At 47.3% G+C, this 16,703-nt stretch overlaps 2 protein-coding genes across 2 annotated transcripts in view; both read left to right on the top strand.

The window, feature by feature from the left end:
- Positions 1-10,598, top strand: part of LOC144119951 (uncharacterized) — a 49,299-nt gene extending 38,701 nt beyond the window's left edge. Inside the window, exons 4-8 of the mRNA XM_077652449.1 lie at positions 1,317-1,611; positions 4,858-4,986; positions 8,293-8,514; positions 10,213-10,539; positions 10,590-10,598. Coding sequence (XP_077508575.1) covers positions 1,317-1,611; positions 4,858-4,986; positions 8,293-8,514; positions 10,213-10,539; positions 10,590-10,598 — 982 coding nt within the window. The remainder of the gene's footprint in view (positions 1-1,316; positions 1,612-4,857; positions 4,987-8,292; positions 8,515-10,212; positions 10,540-10,589) is intronic.
- An 859-nt stretch (positions 10,599-11,457) lies between these two features.
- On the top strand, positions 11,458-16,167 carry LOC144118905 (uncharacterized). The gene is made up of 2 exons (XM_077651683.1): positions 11,458-11,730; positions 15,794-16,167. Exons 1-2 carry the CDS (start codon positions 11,479-11,481, stop codon positions 16,103-16,105), a joined length of 564 nt encoding a protein of 187 aa, XP_077507809.1. The 5' UTR covers positions 11,458-11,478; the 3' UTR covers positions 16,106-16,167.
- The last annotated feature ends 536 nt before the right edge of the window (positions 16,168-16,703 follow it).

The raw sequence follows: 16,703 nt of genomic DNA, 5'->3' as shown, positions 1-16,703 counted from the left end.
ACTTAAAATGGTGATTTCATATGTCAGAAAAGACCTGGAGATGAACTATAAGCGTCAAAACCACCACCGGCTTTCGTAAGTAATCTGCGATGACGTCATGGCAGCTTTTCGGAGGCTAGGTGACACCGCCATTCACTTCCAAACAATGATCGGGGTTTCACCATCGGTGTTGTCGTCATGATTTTGAATCTTTTGCGAGGGAATAAATGCGCCATTCTCAAATTCAGTTTACTCAACAAAAAATTCCTCTTTCGCTACCAAACAAACATAAATATAGCCGTAAAGAACCATACAATAGACTTATATGAAGAACGAAATTCGCATGAAATCTCCCTCGGTGTCCCTTAAAGTCAGCAGTGAAGCACTGCTGACTCTCACGTCCGCCACCCATTGTTCCTTCGTGACAAGAAAGTAGTCAGTTGCTAAAGATCTTGTTATGCAAACAGATGCGTTATCACAAGAAGATATTAGAATCTCTAGAATTTTGATGCCTTTGGTGCTCTTTAAACTGACATCCGAGGATTATAGAAGTTGGCTTGTATCGACTGGGCACCGCGTCCCGATCATAAAGAGGCCACTCTCCGTGAAAACAGAGCTTTTATAAGCTAGAAAAGAAAAAAGAACGAAGTGCAGGTGCCGCCATCTTCGGCCCATTTTGAAATTAAAATGTGTGAGTTCACAGTTTTAGCCTAGATCTCGGAGGCTATGCTGCTTCGCCATTCAGTTCAAAACAGTGGCAACCCGTCTTTTAAAAGGGCGTCACTAATGTCAGTCGACTGACGGGAAGACTTTTAAACGCAATGATCTCGGTGATAGAGGTGTCTTTTGCTGCTGTACAAATACCATAGACAGAAACAGCCTAGGAAAGTCTTTTCTGGGGATAATAATTGGGTGACTTCGTCCTCAGTGTTCCTTAATGCACTTCGTTCATGACTGTGTACAATGTGGCCTCGCAGCTTTTTTCTCAGTGTGTGCTGTACCTAGCACTGATGTATTTGTTTCAAGTGAATTTAGGATACATCATATCGCGAATAGGGTGCTTTTTTGCAAATTAGGCGTTACTAATCACCGAAACATGTGCTACCGGGTTTCCTCTGCGCGAAGCACGCTCCTGACATATGGTTCTTTACCACCAGGCTGAATATATGCCACCGTGAATATGCTGCCAAAGGAAGTGTGAACTACTGTGGTAGCAAACTCTGCCACCTCACACGGATGCCAATAGTGCGTATGTCCAGACACTTATCCGGAGCTCTCGGACGGCACGTACTACATGACGGTGTAAGACATGCGCCGCGCGCATTATGTTTCGGCAGGCTGTCTCTGGAGAACGGTCTTCCATTGTTGCTGAACGCACGCCTGCGGTCGTGGCCATCTTCGCAAAAGTCCTCCCAGCGCGTCGTGGGGCTGACGCTGGACTTCGAGCCGGTCGATTCTCCGCTGGTGCAACGAACCGCGGCCAGCATTGAAGACGTGCTGCGCGCCGTGGCCCACAACGGCACCTTTATCCGCTTCAAGAGCATCGCTGCGGACGTAGTCCAGGCTATGGAAACTCTGCGCGTTCTTGTCCTCAAGGCACCGCTCTGGCCTGGCAGAGTGCTGTTCTTTAAGGTTAGGACCACTGGCGCCCGCTGGGTCGCAAGGCTCCCGCACGCTTATTTTCGGGAACACTGGCCGCAGTGCAATCAACCCTCCTAGAGGCGGGAGTGATATATAATATAATCATCATCCACATAACTACGCCGGCTGCAGGATAAGAGCCTCTACCATATCTCTCCAAGAAACTCGGTCATGTGCCAGCTGCCATTGCCTTAAAATCCTCCTATTTTCTAATCTCATTCGCTCACCTGGCTCGCTGGCACTTTGTGCTACGCTTGCATTCGCTTGTTGTCCGGTGCGTTAATTTAGGGGACCATCGGTCATATGCTCTCCTCATGACTCAACCTGTCCATGCCCATTTTTTTTCTTGTTGATCGCAGCTAGGGTATCATTCGTGCTTGTTCCCTAACCCGCTCTGCTTTCCTTCTGTCTCTGAACGTAACTTACTACGGATAATAAAGAATAGGTGGAGAGTAACAGAGCGCGATTGGTAGCCCCTATGGTTCACCGTGAGACCTTCGTTTTTTCATGGATAAAAAAATGTGGAAGGGGCACTCATGTTATGCCCAGAGTTTTAGAGTCACTTGTAGTTGTATGTGAACAGGGCGCACGCGGAAGAGTGTGACTAGAATATGAACTGAATGGGTCACGTCATCTATTTCTTGTTAAAGGTTTATTACAACATGAACAATATTATTATATGTTTTGTTGATGGAAAAGGTTCATTTACAGATGAATGATGGCGGACTAGGTTAAACGGTGCAGGCAGCGAAGCGAACGTCCTTGACACGTTCTTCTACCGCGGCTCTTCTACCGCGGCTACCGTGGTTGTTTGGCGCGTGACAAAATAGATCATATAATTCGTTGTCACATATGTCCTCGCGGCCGTCGAAACAATGGTAGACTTCTACCGCACGTTCCAATGCCTTATTTTTTTTTGTGTACACGTCGAAACACCATCATTTGTTTTTTCTCAGAACGCCTGGGATACCACTGTCAAGGCTATAAGCATAGCAACCGAAGTGCCGCATTTTCTAAGCAGCAGTTTACGATCGGCAGCGTGGCGCTGGAAGTGGCAAGGGTTTACGCCTACTTAGTGCAAGTACCGACCGCAGATCTGGACCACAAGAGTGAAATAACGGCAAGAATAAGAATGGGGCGTAGCGCTTTTGAAGGTACTCTAAGATCATTGACAGGCACTCTCAGATTATGAATGACAGTTTACACTCCTTATGAGAAAAGTACGTAACAGTTGTATATTACCGGTACTCACCGAGGGGGCTGAACAGTGGAGGCTAACCAAAAGGGTTGAGCTTAAGTTAAGGACAGCATAACCAGCTATGGAAAGAAAAATGACAGGTGTAACATTAAGAGATAGGAAGAAGGCACAGTTGGTCAGGGAACAAACGCAGGTTAATGACATCCTAGACGAAATTAAGAGGAAGAAATGGGCGTGGGCAGGACGTGTAATGCGAAGGCAATAGAACCGCTGGTCCTTTATGGTAACGGATTGAATTCCAAGAGAAGGCAAGCGTAGCGGGGGGGGAGCAGGAAGTTAGGTGGCCGGATAAGATTAAGAATTTGGCAGCCGCGGCTGGCACAGGACAGGGTTAATTGGAGACACATGGTAGAAGATTTTGCCCTGCAGTGGGCGTAGTCAGGCTGATTAAGACGGTGAAGAATAGACCTTTTTCAAGGCGATAGCCTTTAATGGCTCATATTCGCGTCCGTCCGTTACATTTTAGTTCACGTGACCCAGTGATGTCACGTGATCTCTCTGCCACGCTGGCGCCAGCTGCTCTTCTTCTCTGTCGTAAATTGAATTCAAGCGCGGCAAATTAAAATTAGTGCAATGAGTCGCAAACGGCTTTCACCTTCCCGCATTTTTTTTTTATTCGAGAAGTGTGCCATGAGGCATAAGTTGAAAAAGGAAAGGGGGGAAGGAATGCACGGGATTGAAAGTTAAAAGAAGGAGTGAAGAACCGTTGCGCTGAGGTAGTCGCAGAGGTTGTTAATGAAACGGTTGTCCATTGTCCACTTCACGAAGTCACTTTCGCGGTTCCACCGCAGGCCCACCTCCCTGAGGAGCCGTTTTCTGATAGCAGCCGTCGCTGGGCACGTCCACAACAAGTGCCGCACATCACATATGTCCGGTGCAGCGCCACAGTGAGGGCACTTGTCAGGTAGTGGCAGATCTTTGGCACGCCACCGATGACGGACAGATGCATTTAAGAGATATCAAGTGCCCCCAACGAACTTTGTTTTAGAATGTGCCTCAGGCACCACTATCAAGACATAGCGTATGTTGAAAAAGGCAACTATGGAAATATTTAGCATGCATCGGCATGAAGTTTCCACATCACATTCGACTGAATATTTCTGATGGTGTCCGCATGCTCACAACGACGTCCGCATTCCGCCGCAGTGCTTTTAAACTCAGAGAATCGTTCATCGGCTTTTCCGGAGGCACACTTCATGCCTCATTTAGTCGTTGAATGAATGCGGTCGTACTCTCTCTCTTTCGCGCAGTCGGAGGAAAGAATGCGTTTTTAGTGACAGTGAACGTAAACGAGTGCATAGCGAAGACGCGCAACCAATACACGAAAATGCAGCTGTTTCCCCGGTTACCGTGAAGCCATCACGTGAATTTTCCAAGTGAAAAGTCCAGTGTAATTTTGTACATTCAGAATTAACTCCAAGGCGTAGTCATCACCATCACCTCGTCAGCCCCGTTACGTCCACTACACAGCAGTGGCTTTAACTATTAACATTAACTATTAAACAACCCTGTCCTGCTTCAGCTGCGACTACCTTATCACCGCAAACTTCCTATTCTCAACCGCCCAACTGATCTCTCCACCGCCTATGCTATGCTTTCCACCTCTCGAAATCTATTTCGCTCTATCCCAATATTTTTTGTCTATTTGATTTCAGCTAGGATATCAATAACTTATTTCGTTGTCCACCCTGCTGCGCTCCTATCTCTTAAAGTCTCCTCCTTCAAGTCTTTAAGTCACCCCCCCATAAGTTTCCTAACCAAACCTCTTTGCGCTGTCCATGATTTAAAACTTTTCTGTCAGCATTACTGTGTCGGAAACTCATGGCTCGAAGCTGCCGCAATCGTGACGAGAGAAATGCTGGCATTTTCTCCCGGCTAGACGATTTTGCCAGCAACGTGAACTCGTTCCTGTAGGTTGGGCTTTTTTTCAATACACAGACTAAATCACTTTCCGTGGGATTTGCGTGCACCGCGAGCAGCTCGACGAGGTGGGCCGGTTGTTCCCGTTCCTGGAGCCGTCGAAGTTCGCGCAGTTGACCAACCGCTACCTTCCGGATCCAAACAAGCTCAGCCCTTCCAAAGGTCTCGTGACCAGCACACCAACGCTGGTGCGTGTTGTGTGCGTCAGGCTGTGTGCTGATATCGCACATTCGTAAGGGCTACCGCAACGGAGGTTTGCATGTTGGGCTACCAGGTCGTTACAGTTATAAGGGAAAGAAATGCATTGAAACACACGTGCGAACCAATAGCCTGTAAATACAGAACCGTGTGACAAACAGCACGTAGTTGTATGCAGGCTGGTCAGTTTATCCATATCACTGAGTCGGAAAAACTGCAGACGCGTAGGGTGAGTCTAGTTGCAGCTAGCTTTTGGGAACAGATAGTTGAATAATTCAAATTTCTGCAGCAAAAAGCGCTACCTATCTTCTCTTTGCGTGATCAGTTCTAGATGGCTGGTACTTTACCAGACGACTGGGTTTCGAGTCAGGGCAACAATATCTCATTTTCTGAGAGCACACATCTCGTAAACTTTTGTGGCCTATAGTACGTAGTTAAGAGTTTGTAGCGCCCCTCGCGCGCCGCACTCGGCTCGCAGGCCATGGCACGCGGCGCCGGACATGAAAGAGGAAGTTGGGCTAGGCCGCCGCAGCGCGAGCAGCGCAAATTAACATTTCGAACCTGAACGCAGTTGGAGCTGGTTCTTCCTCGCCTTAGCTCCGACAAGTTCATGAAGAGGTCAATTGTAGGATCGTAAACGCTCTAAAAAAAGAGGGTGCAGAAAGACGGACACGCAGAGCGCTTATTAACAAATGATTTTAATAATGAATTTATGTATATTTCATTCCTTTTTTTATGAAGTGTGTTCATTCGTGAAGTTGGAACTAAGCGCACTGTATGTCCGTCTTTTGTTTTGAACGCTTTTAAGATCGTATAATGCCCAACCAACTATCTCAAACTCGGTCGCAGCTGAAGCGGTCAAGCCTTCGAAAAAAAGAACGTCGCTTGTGCTGCATCACAAATGGGTATTTGTCGGTAAACAGTGGCGTAGTAATGCGCTTGTAGAAAACCGTCTATACGAAACAGCTACAGGCGTCGCTCTTTGTATAACCGGAGCGCAGGAAATCACTTGCATACTATACGAAGTCTCGCGTAGGGAAGGACACTGCATGACGCAATTTATGTCTGAAGCATCAAAAGAAATAGTTATATTTCGGTGTAATTATACTACGATGAGTCCATCTTTATATGTATACCAATTGTTTTATTCTGTTAATCCCTTTGTCTTCAATTTAATCTTCATTACATGTCATTATAAATATACATAAAGGTACGTTTGAGAAATGACCCGATCCCGGAAGAAGGGAACGCCCTATTTGGCGCAGCGTCCGCTCGTGTGTGTGCCTTCCTAATGCGAATGTAGCTTCAAGGCTGAGATTGTGGCTGAGGTATATAACAAACTCGGCGAGTAGCTCGCTTTACACTGTCCTTGGCGCATGAGATCTCGAACTCGGGCAAAATCTAACTCATAAATGTGACTAAAAGCGAATGGTCTTTGTCTTGCAAGGAAAACTGCACTTCCACTATTATTCGGTTATTAGTTAATTAGAAAGCAATAATTACTCCTTTAGTCTGACTGCAGATGCATCACCTGCTACTCTTATTCTACGTTCGAACAACCGATTCGTTGATAAGACAAAGCGGTCAGTTTAGTCCTTTTGTAATCTGTGTAGGTTTGGAGTGATGTGGGTGCGTAGTTTTTGCTTATATGCCTATTGTGGTGAACGAATTTTATTGACGCTTCCGCGTAGTGTACCACACTGTGTCGTGTCTCTCCCCCCTCCCTCTTCTTTAAATGTGCGCTTTTCAATGCGTTCTCTTACGCTTTCATGCCGATGGTGGTGATGCGCTGCAGTATTTATGAGCAGTTCTCGAATCAAATGCTAGAAATTGCAAGGAGGGGTGACGTTCTTAAGACAGTGGATTTCCTATAGTTTCTCACCTAAATAAAATGAGGGTCACTGCGGCTTTGTCGCTTCTGGCCGGTGGAGGGGGCAGGGGTTAGTTGCCCTCCCCCACCTCCTTAAATCCACCCCTGGGAGAAGGGGTGGCATACACAGGGCTTTTCTCGTCGAAATAAAAAGACACTCGTTTCTAAGTAGGCAATTTCTGTTTAGTATTAAGCGCCCCGGCGCAACTTCACGAACGCTTGCCCTCGGTGATCAATCGCAGAAAAGTACTATGATCTACGCGTATTTGTGTTTGAAACTCATACAGAGTGTATAGTGGTTAACTACAATTAAACAAAAAAATCAGTTTTACAATAGGCTATGGTCTGCGGTGCACTCCGCTTACCGACCACACGAGTAAAAGAAAAACTTTTTGATACTCTACAGTATCAAACAAGCCGGAGGCATCAAAATTCATTGCTTATAGTATCGTCCTGAGAACAGATTCGTGCATATAGACGGGTACAACTCAACAATGCCGCCGCAAATACTTCTCAAAGAAGGTTCCCCCCAGCCAATGGCGTCGAACAGTTTTCAAGACGTCGGGGCTAATATCTGAATAATGCGTCACCTTGTCCCATTGGCTGGGCACTCATTTAAGAGGCACTTGCCGCTGCGTTCTTGAGTTGTGACTACAGATAACAACGAAAGCTGTAACAACGGACATCTTTTTGCCGTTGTGCAACTTTGTGTGGTGGTTATTAATGCGGCGGACTTTTCCTGCAGATATACGTTCTGTTCGATCATAGCTTAACAATATGGAAAGGCTTTAGCCAGTTATATTGATTCCCAATATGTTTTTATACAGAACTATAGTGTCCACACGCACTGAATTTTTTTATTTCTATCCGCTGTTTAATAGCAGTCCTAGCCTTCTTTTGGAGATTAATGGCCTCTATCGTTAGTTCTCGCGGACAGTCTGCATCCCCGGGATCACTTTAGACAGAGCGTGTAAGAGATCTATAATGGCTGCATTTGGGCGAGTTGGTTTTCCATTCTGAGCTGGGGATGATTGCATAAGTGCTCCATCAATTCTGCTGTCACAAAAAGAGATGGCATATCTGACATCTTTCATATGTGTTACATGATAACTGGTATCAGTCATAACTCTGTGGTAATTGCCCTGTAAGCATGTGCAGACACTTATCAAGAGTAAAAATTTCGCTTCTTGCATGAAATAAAATCAGTTGGAAGTAAGCGCTCGTGTTGTCTGCCTTAGTCTGTGTCCTTGTGTTTTTGCGCTTTTACGTTCAGTGTGTAAGAGATATAAACTGTGTGATCTGTGTTTCTGTGAAACACATAATCTGTGTTTCCTCACAATCGCCGGTCTTCTTGGTATGCGAAGCAATATTGTGAAGCTGGTTCTAGTCGTGCTATCGCATACCCGTTCATCCTCTTGGGGCTCAGGTGGAGGCTCTGTCGGCATTCCTGGTGGCGGAGGCCTTGACAGGCCGGGCGCTGAACCTGGTGCGGTACTTGCTGTTCGAGAGGCTCCTGCCGTTGGCGTCTTCGCATCTGGGGAAGACGTTCGAACTGGACACCCGCGCGGCTTTCCGGCTGCGTGTGCGAGCCTGCATGGACGCTACGCGCCGCGTGGAGCCCCGCACTTGGGAGTTCTACACCTTCCAGGTGAACACAACAGATTCATCGCCTGTGCTTTCCCTCCTCACCATTGATACCGAAGGCGGTGTCTAAAAAAGTTAGACTTTTTGGACTCCCGCGGGAGAGAAGTCGCTGAAGATAGCGTACCCATCTATGCTCGCTGCTTAACTGTTCCCGCTTCAAGACTCACAGGACCAAGGGGAGGGAACTCACGTCCAATTCATCGCCGGTGCTTTCCGTCGGCGCCATCCCTGCCATAGGACGGTGACAAAAAAAAATACCAGGCTTTCCACATACATTCGGACATTCGGGGAGAACAAGGGACAGAAAATGACGTACCCGTCCCTGCTGTTCGCTCGCTTCTCGAGGCTTATTGCCTTGATGCTTATGCGAGCCATGTCAAGGCTAGCGGGCTGTCGAATTCATCGATGGTGCTCCTGTTCCTGTACGAGCCATTCGGGCCATTAAAACCGGCGTAAAAATCAATGACTTTTCTCAGTGGAGTTAAATGTGACCGCGATAACTAACTTGCAACATCCGGTGACGCAACAGAATTGACGGTGCAAAAGGATGCATAAGTTGATGACCTGGGATTAATAAACGGAAAACAAAGCGAGAGATACTGATACTTACACTTTGCCGTGCGGGCTTACCGGTGCGGTAATGTTACGTGTGAACCCGCGCGACTCATTCTGCTTGCAGACGGTATAGGGTTTTGCGTTCGGGGTGAGGGGCTGCTTGGTCCCATCCAAAACGCGGCAGAGTGCGCTCTTGAGTCCAATAGATTTTCTCAAGATTTATTGTTCTTCATTGTTGCGTCAAAGTTGTCCTTCCATAATACATAGGGAGAAAAGATTTTTGTATCCTGCGACCTCGATTTGAAATCTCTCCTCCTAGACGTCTGAATGTGAAACTAGGGCACATTAAAAAAATAACAAAACATTCTTCCGGTTCTTACTGCCCTATATTTTTTATGAACGATGTATAACTATCGTTTTCTTTTGTATCGGGCGACTATAAAATAGCAGTACACGATTTTTTAAACATTCTTAGTAAATGATTTTTATTGCGAGAACCCTCATTTTCGAAATTAAAAAAAGTAGCTGTCTTAATTGGTTTCGTCGGCTTTCTGGGACCTGTCCAACACAGTAAAATTGTTTAGCTAAAATGCAACAGATAGCGATTTAGAAAAAAATCCGAGTTTACGAAAAAAAACCTGTTTGCCCTGTGAAAGGCCTGAGAGTGTCCAAGTAAAGGCCTAAAAGAGATGCAAAAGAGTACTTTGGAGCCAGTACTATTGGCGTTTAATTCAGCAATGTTTATGGCTTATGGTTTATCAGGAATTTACGTCCGAAAGCTGCTCAGGCTATGAGGGGCGCCGTAGTAAAGGGCTGCGGAAATTTCTACCATCTGGCATTCGTTAACGTGAACTGACATCGCATAACACACGGGCCTTTAGCATTCCGCCTTCATCGAAATGCGACCGCCGCAGCCGGGGTCTGACCCTTGTCTCTCGGTTCAGGGGCCAAGCGCCATAATCACTGAGCCACCGCGCCGGCTCAATTCAGCAGTTTTTATCAAAGGAATTTGTTATGTTACGTAAGAAATAAATTTCTGAAGCTTAGATGGTCACTCACGGCCAAGATTTGCGTATTGTAAGTCAACTGTTTTTTGAGAAAATCTGGCTGATTCTTTATGTCGTTGGCGGTCACACTGCTCCTCCAGGAGGTGCTCTCCACAAGGCGCGCCTCAGCGTCCTCTCGCGTCGTGTCGGCTGTGCTGAACGCGACGCTGGGCGAGTACGCGCGCTGGCAGGACGAACGAACGCTCTCACGCACGGACGCTCGGCTGCGTCTGCTGAGCGCCAAGGGCCGACCGACGACGCCGGCGCTGGCCGCGGTGGCCGACATCAACAAGCAGTACCGGCACGTGGCCAGCCTGCGTTTCGACACCGTCTTCCTAACCTGGTTCACTACCTCGCTGGCCAGCGGCGTTAAGGTCACGAAGGCCGCTGACGCGAAGGCGCTCGGCGACGTGGACGACCTGCCCGAGGTGGGCGAGCCTTTGCTCCGCGTTCTCGGCTGGGGTATGGAACCTTTTAGGCCACCTGATTCCGGCTTGCATTTAATAGCTTGCAGAAGTTCCTGCAAGCAACTTCTTCACGAGAGCATTATGATAGACTCTGGAGTAAATGACTTGGGGAAACTTGAAAGGATAGAGGATGTGCTTGCTATCTTTTGACAGGGTCGCGAACCCCAAGTAATGCGTAAGGTATTAAAACATCCACAGGTGTCACTGTTACCTTCCGAAGAGCGGACTGCTTTGTTCTTCACAACTAAGCAACGCTATGGGGGAGACGCAAAAAAGAAAATAAAAATGAAACACCCCAGTTCGGGCCACGAGTCTTAGAATTTACATTTCTTAAACGCGATATTCTTTCTTAGGCGTGGGTGCCCTTTTCGCCATGTTGAACTGCGGAATGCAAAGTCAGTCTTGTCTACTTAGCCGATTTAAAATGCAGTGTTGCACATCGTACGTTCAGGAAAAGGAAAATCAATCAATCAATCAATCAATCAATCAATCAATCAATCAATCAATCAATCAATCAATCAATCAATCAATCAATCAATCAATCCATCACTCAATCACTCAATCACTCAATCAATCAATCAATCATTCAAAGAAATTAATAAGTTAATTGGTCGAACACTCAATTAATGTATTGGCCTGCTGACTGGCCACTAAATCAGTCGAAAGACTGTTTATTGGGGAGAAACAAAATTCTGTAAACGGAGCACTTGCAACACACTCCTCTTGCAAATCAAGCAGTGCAAGAAACGGTGCAGGTAAATTTATGAATCAGGCTTTTGTGATCGATGGATGACAGCTACTACACCAATCGCCTCTTACACGTCGCAGCTGGACGCCCTGCGCAAAGCCAAAGTGCACGTGGATCCGTTCGACCCGGTTGTGCGCGTGTCTCCTGTCCTCATGTTCGGTCCCTTCTTGGCGGACGACGAGGTGGCTCCTGACGGCCTGAACCTGGGTGCCCTGGGCTCCACGGTGGGATCGCAGGTGGCCGCTTTCCTGGACCCCGTTTTGGGACCACGAGACGGCTTCAGCCGGGACGTGCCTTCGTACACTCCTGACACAGCCTCCATCTACCAAAAAGCGCTCAGCTGCCTCAGGAATAGGCGACCCGAACGCGAGCACGACGTCTTCGGCGAAGCCGAGGCAGCACAGGTACGACCATCTACTGTAAAGAAGTAACTTCAGTCTTTCGCCAGATGACTTCGTGACGTCAACAAGTGGTCCGGTGAACCGGCGACGGTGGCGAAGGTCCGAAGACGAGCCCGTCTCTCTGCTGCGACATGTGCGGTGTGCAGGCGAATTCCTGAAGGTCGATGCACCCCGGTTTTCACTAGTCAGGTTGATTTACGACTGGTGCGCGCAGTAGTTACATTTCATTGGAAGGCGGCCATTCACACCCCGATTTAGTAGTGCCGCGCGCCGCTATTCCACCATGCCACTCTAGTTTTTGACTGCGGCTGAGCGTTTGGTGAAGCAGCGTCCAAGCGACAGTGATACGGTGCTAGGTGGCCTGGTTTGTGTACTACCGTCAGAAGGAAAAAAAAGATGACCACGATAACAAATTTAAAACTTTACTGCACAACAGCTTAGCATGCGCTCAGAAAATGGAGAGCACTAAAAGAGCACTCTGGCCTGGTTCACACCTACCGAACGCATAAAGAGTACACGCTTTTTAAGGTTTCAAAATTAAGCTTTAGAAACGGCTTCAGTGTTTAATTTATGTTGATGATGATGATGATGATATTTTATGGAGCATGGGCATCAGAAGCCAAACAGCACCACAGTACAAGGTATTTTATTCTACATAGGGTGGGGTCAGAGACCCACTTCCCATGCATTTAACCCCAACGAAGCCGAGTACCGGAGTAGGGGAAAACTTGTACCAGTTGTGTTGCCGGTAGGTACGCGGGGGCAATGGGCATCGAACTCGCACCTCCCCATGCGAGGTGGGTGCTCAGGCCGCTAGGGCTTTTCATGCCAATAATGCGTGCAAAGAGTGTGAATGAAGTACAGGTTTCCGAGTGCAATATTTGGTTATATAGTCGAAGTCCGAGTTCGCTCACGGTCGTTCTTAAAACCACCAAGATCAGGCGAAACAAAGTGCAGTCTTCTTCTCTCCAAGAGTGCGTTTTAGGTAGCGTCACAAGAACGGGTTCTCTATCGTATATTCTCGTTCATAAAACCAAGACACTGTCTATCGCCGGAAAGTATTGACAGCTTTGCGGCGATGACAACCCACCGGGTCAGCTACTATAGCTTTTAGTTACGTGGTCACAGAGAGAGTGCCACGTTGCGGGTTAATCTGGGAAGTTGAGGTATTTTTGAATTACACTTGTGAATAAAAATTGCTCAGTCACTCTACAATTAACCTATTTGACGGTGAGCCGCATTTGGGAGTGTTTTATTATCAGCGGAGCAAGAAACGAAAAAAAAACTACTTATTAGCCTGCTCCAAACCTTGCTCGTTTACCAGTACTATTTAAGACCGGACGAAATCCCTTCCATTTTTAGTTGCATGTCCCTCAGCTACAATTCATGTTGTCCGTGTGGAGCCCCGGTAGACTGCATGGCTTGTGCATAAGAGCGTCAATTTCAGCACTGCGTGGCTGTGAGACCATCACCGGAATACGAATGACTATAGTGTTTTGAGAATTTCTGGTCCGAAAGTGTCCGCTTCGCTGGCTGACAGCTTAGTGGCAGAGTTCGCGCTAGATAATAGTCACCCGAAATGGCGGTGAAGTATTCTTCCTGGTATGCTCGAGGTTGAATCACTGTCCAGGCAGAAAATTTTGGTGGATGCCTTACGCGTAAATCAGGGGCGCAATATGTAATGCCCATTTAGGCAGAAAAAGTGAATGAATTTCGTCAAGAAATTTTATATTAATACTAAAGCATTACTAGATCCATTACGATAAAAGCCGGCGGCGTGCGTTGGTGTGTGTGTATTCACCGATAGCGGAGAAAATCGCAACGATGGCGAGAAAAATAGGGTGACGTCACTAAGCGGCCGTGTGACGCACAAAGCAAGCCGAGCGCCACCAGTTCAGGTAATACATTACACGTCGTTCTTCTATATATACCCGCCACTGGCCGACCTTCCTGTGGCGCAATTCATGTGGTGATACTCGTACAAACATTGTGATGCAACCGTTCGTTGTACAGCGTTCCGGGTGGTGGCATTCGCGCATGTGTGTGTGGGTAGTGTCGTGCTTCGAAAAAAAAAATACTGCTCGCCTGAAATAAACTCACTTTGTATATCGGAACCAAACGTCTGCGTCTTTCCTCCATGACATGCTTTCGCATTCCCAAACGTAAGCAGTTTTTAGTGCTTCTGCAGAATTTTTGTCATTTCAGGATTTTTAGGGACGAATTCCGCTTGCGTTTCGGTCTCTTTTTTGACAACGATCCCTATGGAAGGGGGGACCTTACAAAGCCAGCGACGGGGTCATAATTTTCTCCCTCGCACTCATGCACTAACCGGCAATCCACAATACTTACGACGTCATCGGCCGTGCTAAATAGTCTCGGCATCAGCCATTGCTCCTATAGCGCTCACTTGTCGGCTAATGTTGCGACGACGATCACGCAGTGCTCGTACGAAGCGCCCTCTAGGAGCATCAGGATCGCGCGGCAACCACCGCAGCCATCTTCGGCATCATATTACCGTCCACTTCACGATTGTTTCTGCGAAAGATGCGCGGCGAAATTTGTGGCTGTCATTCATGTTACGGGCAGCGCAACTGCTCCTACCAATGCGCTTACGCAAAAAAAATTTCTAATGCATTTTTAAGATAGCTCTTTTTCCGAGAGAAGGTTGCTAGCCTGCTGGTTGTGCTTTTCCAAGGTAGTGCTCTTTCGAAGAGGTGTTTGCCGCGACGCTGATCGTTCTTTCATCTACCTCACAGAATATTTTTCCAAAAAAGGATGAGAAATACCGCATGTTTTATTTTTTACTGCATTCCACGGAGACAACCATCGACATAAAGGAGTGAGAAACTGAACTTTAATTCAGCCCTAACACAAAAACAGATTATTGAAAAAGAAAAATAGTTCGGTTTCAGAGCTAAACTTTGCGGCTTCACTAATTTGGAGGAGCTTTCGTTGTAGTGCTTGAAGTGCTCGCCTGAAAAGTTCGCTTTCACGCGCTGTTACTTTCAAGGCAAGTGGTTGGAAGTAATAACTTCTGTGAAAAAAAAAAAAAAACTTCTCTGCCAGCTAAAGGGTGGCATTTGTGTGGTGCATCTCAAAGCACAGGGCACTGCGCACAGCGCCATACCATAGTACGCACACCACGCCCGCGTAATTTTTCGGGTGACTCGTTCTGTCGCCCTCTGAACGCTATGGAGCAAATGAAGCAGCTACGATAGGTACCGCGGAAAGTAACGTGCAATGAAGCGTGGAGCCAAGTTGGATGCTCATCCTTTCTTATTTCGGTTGCGATCCTGAACGTTGCCAGCCATCAGAACCTCCACTACGTTAAGTGTGAAGTTCACATGCGTCTTCTTCCCACCTGTGGTTGGAAAACACGAAGGCGAAGGTTGATGATTGTCGCCGTTAACCATCATCCACTGCGGGCTCGCCGAAACGTCGTCGTCTTCAGAATCCATCGACTCCGAAAAGATCACAACAGTTCCGTGCCATCCCCCTCACTAGGAGAAGAGAGACTTATTTCTGCTTCTGAATCTGACAAAGCATCGATACACATTTGTGTTCAGCTGTTTTTTCGGAAACGTCACAACCGCGTGGGAAACGTCATAACCGCGGACCTCTATATCCAGTTGCCTGTGATTAGGATTTAACTTATATTCGGCCAGATTTGAAAGTCCATCAAGCTTTTATTTTCTATAGCGCCTTATGTTAACGGCACCGTATGAGAACCAAGCTGATATTTCTCTAGGTGATGGGAACCTGCGCTGACGACGGCGTGGCTATAGTTCGTCTTCGGAGGAGAGCTGTACAAACTGTGTAGGCGATCCTAGCTCGTCTTCGGTAGCGAAATGGTTAAGACAGGTTTGGGCGACGCTGTTCATGATTTTGCAAGACATCGTATTTTGCAAGACAAGCCTGTGGGCTATTTAAAGACAAGTTTCCTCCGACAATCGTGCCTTTTTGATATAGTGCTCTTTCCTAGACAAGTTGGCAGTGATGCCGATCGTGCTTTTCAGAGCTAGATGGCGCTTTTTCAAATAAATCCTTGAGACGACCCCTATCGCAGGTGCTGATGGACCAGATGGGAGTGCGCATCGCCTACGCCGCCTTCGAGAAGATACGCAACGCTAGCGGCGGCGGTTCCTCTGCATCTGCGCTGATGTCCGAGATTTCCAAACGTCTGGGCGGCGAGGAACGAGCCTTCTTCGCCGCGCACTGCTTCCAGCTGTGCGGACAGGCTGTACCCAGCGGACTCGGCCGTGCTGCTTCGGCCCGATCGCGCTGCAACATGGCGCTGCGGGATGTGCAGCCCTTCTGGGAAGCATTCGGGTGTCGCGTCGGGAGCGCCATGAGACCAGAGCACCCCTGCCAGCTCTGACGGCACCCTTATCGTTCCGCCGCATATTGTTCATAATTTTATATGCCCATTATCCTTCCGTTCATCCGATATGTGAAATTTGGGAACGCCACGTTGATACCGCGTACATAAAGACCACTTTAGAATTTAGTGCGAGCGAGTCTGGAAGCGCTGGTCGCTTGTGTCGACATGATGTTTTCATCAGAGTAGAGGCATGTCGCGCCATTGATTCTTGTAAATTGCCTTCGTTTCGGAAGCTTAAGATTCTGAGTCCTATTCTTGCGTCTACACAAGCGCATATGCTGTTGGTGAATCGACTAGTTTAGCACTGCAGGATACAGTGAAAAGACGTGCTTTAGGTGTCACGCCTTCATTACACGTGATCTCGTCTAGAATTTGAATTGTGAGAAGGAAGGAAAAGGCTAATAACAGCAGATTTAAGGAATGAATTCCCTATCACACCGTACTTCACTTTTCGTTCGTTTCATGTCCTGCTTTTCATTTTTTTTACGATGAGCTGCATTTATAAAAACGAAGCAATAACGCACTGTACAGCCCGCGTCACATTTGTGTAGAGCGCTCGAGCGGTGCATAACGGGTAGCAAAAACTTAAATGAGA

The sequence above is a fragment of the Amblyomma americanum genome, chromosome 2 (assembly GCF_052857255.1).
Source record: "Amblyomma americanum isolate KBUSLIRL-KWMA chromosome 2, ASM5285725v1, whole genome shotgun sequence".
Classification (NCBI taxonomy): Eukaryota; Metazoa; Arthropoda; class Arachnida; order Ixodida; family Ixodidae; genus Amblyomma; species Amblyomma americanum.
Note: the sequence above shows the minus strand (reverse complement) of the source record. Positions and strands in the feature narration are given on the sequence as shown.

What these genes read in the sequence shown, in the direction of transcription:
- LOC144118905 (XM_077651683.1), top strand. Translation starts at nt 11,479, where the DNA reads ATGTTCGGTCCCTTCTTGGCGGACGACGAGGTGGCTCCTGACGGCCTG. An exon ending in GCGAAGCCGAGGCAGCACAG is followed by an intron (nt 11,731 to 15,793) that starts GTACGACCATCT and finishes CCCCTATCGCAG; the next exon opens with GTGCTGATGGACCAGATGGG.